The sequence below is a fragment of the Salmo salar genome, chromosome 05 (assembly GCF_965601325.2).
Source record: "Salmo salar chromosome 05, fSalSal1, whole genome shotgun sequence".
Taxonomy (NCBI): Eukaryota; Metazoa; Chordata; class Actinopteri; order Salmoniformes; family Salmonidae; genus Salmo; species Salmo salar.
This window is the reverse complement of record NC_138295.1, coordinates 48,589,875-48,595,874: the sequence shown is the minus strand read 5'-3', so window position 1 is coordinate 48,595,874 and position 6,000 is coordinate 48,589,875. Positions and strand designations below refer to the sequence as shown.

Here is a 6,000-nt window from a genome sequence, read left to right as displayed (position 1 = left end):
CGCAATTACGTTGATTCCCGCCATTCGTTCATGTTGGTACAGCGCGTCCCCTCAGCTGATTATCACGTCAAAAACACATTGGTCTCGAAAGACAATTCTCTTCCTCAATGGTGTGTAGCGAATTTTACTAGATGAAAAGCTGAAATGAGTATGACATCCTCACATTCAAAGCATACAAATTGTTGAAATTTCACATAATATAAAACAAAACAAAAATTTGCATACCCAAAATGCCTACTATTTGGAACGCAAGTACGGTTATTCGAACATGGAAGAATGGAGTTTAAAGTTAAGTGAACATAAAATAACATCACATTCGATGAGTCTACGTAGCCATGGGTTGTCCCCCAATTCAACAAGGGAGCTGGGTCTTGTCCTCTAATTAATCTGGCTTGTCACTCTGCTTAAACACAGGATCACTTTGCAGGCCCACTGAATTATTCACTATAGCCCACACTGAGGGAGGAAGTTTGCGGTCTAGATACCTTACCAACCGTGAGGAGAGTACCAACAGAGGAGAGAGGAGAGGGGGAAAAGAGAGAGGGAGAGTTGAGGACACTCAGAGTGAGAAGAATGATATGACAAGGAGACGGGATACTTATTGGGAAAAATATGGGAAGAGAGAAAACATTTGAAAGGGAGAGAGAACGGATGTCATCTGATCCAGGGCCACTGATGCTAACAGACCACATCTGTATGGAGTAACCACAGTGGGTCAAGGCCCTACAGACAGACAGGAAGTCATTCTCCAGCTATCAGCTCTCTCCATTCCTGCTGACGAGACCTTAATAAAACCACAGATTATTTTCAGTGCTGTACATTTCAGAGAGGAGGACATGAGATCATAAGAACTCCAGACAGATGCTTTGCCATTGGAGCTGAGTGGACAGTAGGTACTAGCTATACAGCGCAGTGAATGACATCATCATTTGTCTTTACACGACTGGTTTCAATCAATCAAACCATATGATGGGAAACATTTACCACAAAGATACAAGTAGCCCTTTGTCCCAATACATTTTTATTATTGATGGTTGTTATTCTTCAGAACAAAAACCTGCTCCCACCCCCCAAATATATTTCCTTTCCTTTGCCTCCCTCTCTCTCTTTTTACATACACACCTTGCCCCACAAATACATGGTCAGAAACACAGTAGTCTTGTTCCAATATCATACAGAAACACTCAAGAAGGAACTAATGGGGGCGGCCCACTCAAGCAATTACTGTCATTGCGAAAGCATCATGAGAGCTTTGAAAAAGTAAATTGCATTCAGTTCACACTGACAGCTATGTGGAAATACACAGTAAGTTCAGCTTTACAGCGTGATTTAAGTTTATAGGTAATGTTCCTGCTTTAGCGGAGACTGCATAACACGGTAAATACTGCATAGGTCAGCACAATCAGGAATTACCTTTACATTTCTACGGCAGAATCTGTAATACTTCAGCTTTACAGATTGAATAGAGCGCCAAGTAACGGAAATTTGAATGTCAATGAGAATGTCTTTGAAGTGGAAGCAAAAGGCAAACTGATTTGAAGAAGCAGAACATTTGGATTCACACATGCGTTGATGATGGTCAGAGGCGTGCTTTTTAGATGGAAGGGCTTTGGAATGGCACTCAGAGAAAAACGTCCAAGATCGGTGCCAAAATGTGGCAAATAATCCGATGGCATTAAACTCAGATGCCCCGTTTATACCTGGTGGTAAAATAGGTCCTTTGTCCTTGTCTACATTCGGATTGTACCCACACTTCCAGAAATGTGTCTACGCATTGCATTTCTTGCAAGCTCTAACCCCAACAATGCAGAAATCAAATAACATGCGTCTGTTATCCATCCACTGAGTCTGCATTGTGACCAGATTTCCAGGTCCCTTCCTTTATGCAAATTATTCACAGCTATTCCTTCAAAATAATATTTATTTATGTAATCAGTCAATAGTGCCAGCTGTCAAATATTTTAGAGGGAGGAATAATTATGATTTTAAATGGTTTCTCTGTTACAGATAGATCATGTCTGACTACCACCTGAGGTGGGCAGGATGATCTGATTCGCAATGTGTCTTTTGATCATCTACACCTGTCAAAAAATGTGGGCACAATCAGAATGTAGACAAGATCAGGACAAAAGATGCAAGTTATAACCAGGTATAGACAGGGCTAGAATGATGGTCATGTACAGTACATTCAGCTTTGTGGTCACTTACTGTACATCTTTACTGTGGGCAAACAGATAATTAGTCACAGAACACACAATAAATATACATCTATATGTACACGTATACTCTCAAACCTCAAATAAGTGTCCTGGCACTAACTTTTGGAGTCTAGGGATTCCAAAGATGAGCAATGTTGCCTTTTGCACATGAAGTGCCCAACACAACCCAGGAAGTGCTGCATTAGCAAGCCTCACCATTTTCCTCTTCCAGTTTTGCATGAAAAAGATGCACATCTGTCAGATTTTTAAGACCCTGTTTGGGTCTGGAATACTGTCTCTTTCTCCACTTCCTCCATCCTGGTGCTTTGACCAGACCGTGGATTTAAGAACCAGCAGGGACTGGGTCTGTCTTAGCTGTCAGCACAGATCATATAATAGGCTACACATTCCAACATGCATATACGAGCTGTGTATTTTCATACAGAGGGTCTAATGGATTAGCTACACCAGTCTGTATTGTGGAACAAGGTCATGGTTGGGTAAAACCAGGTTTTCCACTCCCCCTGTTTGTTTAACTCTAACTACTGAGCATGGTGTGAACATCAATGGAGTCCCCAGCACAGTAAAACATATTGGACAAATTAGATGTGCACACACCGTATAGTACTTATCTACTTGACTAACATGGCAGATATGTAAATATACCCTACGGTGCACAAAAAAATAAGAGCATATTTATGAAACTTGGGTCCAATTTATATTGAAATGTATTTTTATTACCCCCAATTTCATGGTATCCAATTGGTAGTAGTTACAGTCTTGTCTCATCGCTGCAACTCCCGTACGGACTCGGGAGAGGCGAAGGTCGAGAACCATGCGTCCTCCGAAACACAACCCAAACAAGCCGCACTGCTTCTTGACCAAACCCTCCCTAACCTGGACGATGCTGGGCCAATTGTGCACCGCCCCATGGGCCTCCCGGTCACGGCCGGCTGCGACAGAGCCTGGACTCGAACCCAGAATCTCTGGTGGCACAGCTAGCACTGCGATGCAGTGCCTTAGACCACTGCGCTTCCCGGGAGGCCCATATTGAAATATATTTGAGTATCTCTTCAATTGTATTCCTTTTAGGGATTCCTATCTGGGAGTCAAACCACATCAAATGATAGAGAACACAGATGTCCTACAAGGACTGCTCATATAGACAAGTGGTCACAGATAAAGTGGCAGTTTTAACTCTTTACTACATGTCTTATGCATCTTTCTCTAATGACTCAGCCTCTTAAATCTATCTGTACCACTGCACTTCTTTCAGGACTACCCCATAAGGGGTAGTATTGCACACATCCACATTTAGAACAGTGGTTTTACAAATACAGTGCATTCGGAAAGTATTTAGACCCCTTGACTTTTTCCACATTGTGTTACATTACAGCCTTATTCTAAAGGGGATTAAATAGTTTTTTCCCCCTCATCAATCTACACACAATACACCATAATGTCAAAGCAAAAACAGGTTTTTAGAAATGTTTGTAAATGTATTACAAATGAAACACTGAAATATCACATTTACATAAATATTCAGACCCTTTACTCAGTACTTTGTTGAAGCACCTTTCGCAGCGATTACAGCCTTGAGTCTTCTTGTGTATGAAGCCACAAGCTAGGCACACCTGTATTTGGGGAGTTTCTCCCATTCTTCTCTGCAGAGCCTCTCAAGCTCTGTCAGGTTAGATGGGGAGCATCGCAGCAGAGCTATTTTCAGGTCTCTCCAGAGATGTTCGATCAAGTTCAAGTCCGGGCTCTGGCTGGGCCACTCAAGGACATTCAGAGACTTGTCCCAAAGCCACTCCTGCGCTGTTTTGGCTGTGTGGTTACGGTTGTTATCCTGTTGGATGGTAAACCTTCACCCCAGTTTGAGGTCCTGAACACTCTGGAGCAGGTTTTCATCAAGAATCTCTGTACTTTGCTCCGTTCATCTTTCCCTCTATCCTGACTAGTCTAACAGTTCCTGCCACTGAAAAACATCCCCACAGCATGATGCTGCCACCACCATGGTTCATTCACCGTAGGGATGGTGCCAGGTTACCTCCAGACGTTACGGTTAGCATTCAGGCCAAAGACTTAAATCTTGGTTTCATCAGACGAGAGAATCTTGTTTCTCATGGTGTGAGAGTCTTTAGGTGCCTTTTGGCAAACTCCAAGCGGGCTTTCATGTGCCTTTTACTGAGGAGTGGCTGATTGGTGGAGTGCTGCAGAAATGTTGTCCTTCTGGAAGGTTCACCCATCTCCCCAGAGGAACTCTGGAGCTCTGTCAGAGTAACCATCGGGTTCTTGGTCACCTCCCTGACCAAGGCCTTTCTCCCCCGTTGGCGCAGTTTGGCCGAGCGGCAGGCCCTAGGAAGAGTCCTGATGGTTCCAAACTTCTTACATTTAAGAATGATGGAGGCTACTGTGTTCTTGGTGAACTTCAATGCTGCAGACATTCTTTGGTACCCTTCCCCAGATCTGTCCTGCAGACACAATCCTGTATCAGAGCTCTACGGACAATTCCTTTGACCTCACGACTTAGTTTTTGCTCTGACATGCACTGTCAATTGTGGGACCTTATATAGACAGGTGTGTGCCTTTCGAAATCATGTCCAATCAATTGAATTTACCACAGGTGGACTCCAATGAAGTTGTAGAGACATCCCAAGGATGATCAATGGAAACAGGATGCACCTGAACTCAATTTTGAGTCTCATAGAAAAGGGTCTGAATACTTATGTAAATAAGGTGTTTCCAGCGGTTTTTTATACATTTGCAAATAAAAAAAAATAAAAACTGTTTTTGCTCTGTTATTATAGGGTATTGATGAGGGAAAAAAGTATGTCATCCATTTTAGAATAAGGGTGTAACAGAATGCACTGCACATGAAGGAGTAGAACAAAGTGAAGACAGGATTCAAGTCAGTCTGTGGGATTGACACGATTAAATTAAGGCATCCCATTTGATAAGCATTGGATCAGTCTTATGACATACCAGGTTGGCCCATCACAAAGTGGCAAACACATAAAATTGTACTTCATCCTCCTATGTCTCGATGACTCATCTATTTATCATAGCACTGCCAAATTGGAAAATGTATTACGCAAAGCACTGTTGTTCATGTAGCCCATTGAAATCATTCCATTGAGTTGTACTATATCTTCCCCAGTGTTAGAGGACGGTAAGGCAGTTTGTGGTAGAGATATCTTGTATTCACCACAGTAGACTGCATTTGCTGTGGCTCTTGGAGAGACCGGAACACTTCCATGTAGAGTCAAATTCTGTTTTTAGCTCCGAACTCTCATCAACAAGACAAAAAACTGCCCGGGCCATCCATGTTTGAAGAAAAATGATGAAAGGCAGGGTAACCTCTCCACAGGTACTCTCTCATGTTTCTCCATCGTTGACGCCACAGAAACATTTAGCACAAAAGAACTCCAGTTCAGAGGCAAAGACCAAAAACGCACAAAAATGAAGCTGAAAGTATCATAAATGACAACAACAACATCAACAATAAAATGGAGGAAACCACAGCTGTTACATTAAAGGGTTAAAAGTGAGGAGCACTTCCCCCTTTTTTTTCTATTGTTGTCCTTCACAACAGCTTAGGCCCATTAATCCAAATAATAAAGTAAATGTTGAGGGGGTCACAGGGTATGTAACCCAGTCAGCAGTCAAAGCCCACGAGATGCACTAGCTACAGAACATTGCTATCTCGTGCTATCTTCTATGCAGTCCAAGTACTCCAGGATAAGGTCGTAGCAGAATCGGTATTGGTCCTGCAGAAAACACACATACATGCATTAGTTAC

General features: G+C 42.6%; 1 protein-coding gene across 1 annotated transcript in view; it reads right to left on the bottom strand.

Annotated features, from left to right (window-relative positions):
• Positions 1–1,001: 1,001 nt before the first annotated feature.
• Positions 1,002–6,000, bottom strand: part of LOC145850518 (receptor-type tyrosine-protein phosphatase U) — a 28,080-nt gene continuing 23,081 nt past the window's right edge. Inside the window, exon 6 of the mRNA XM_082974925.1 lies at positions 1,002–5,968. Coding sequence (XP_082831051.1) covers positions 5,900–5,968 — 69 coding nt within the window. The 3' untranslated portion in view covers positions 1,002–5,899. The remainder of the gene's footprint in view (positions 5,969–6,000) is intronic.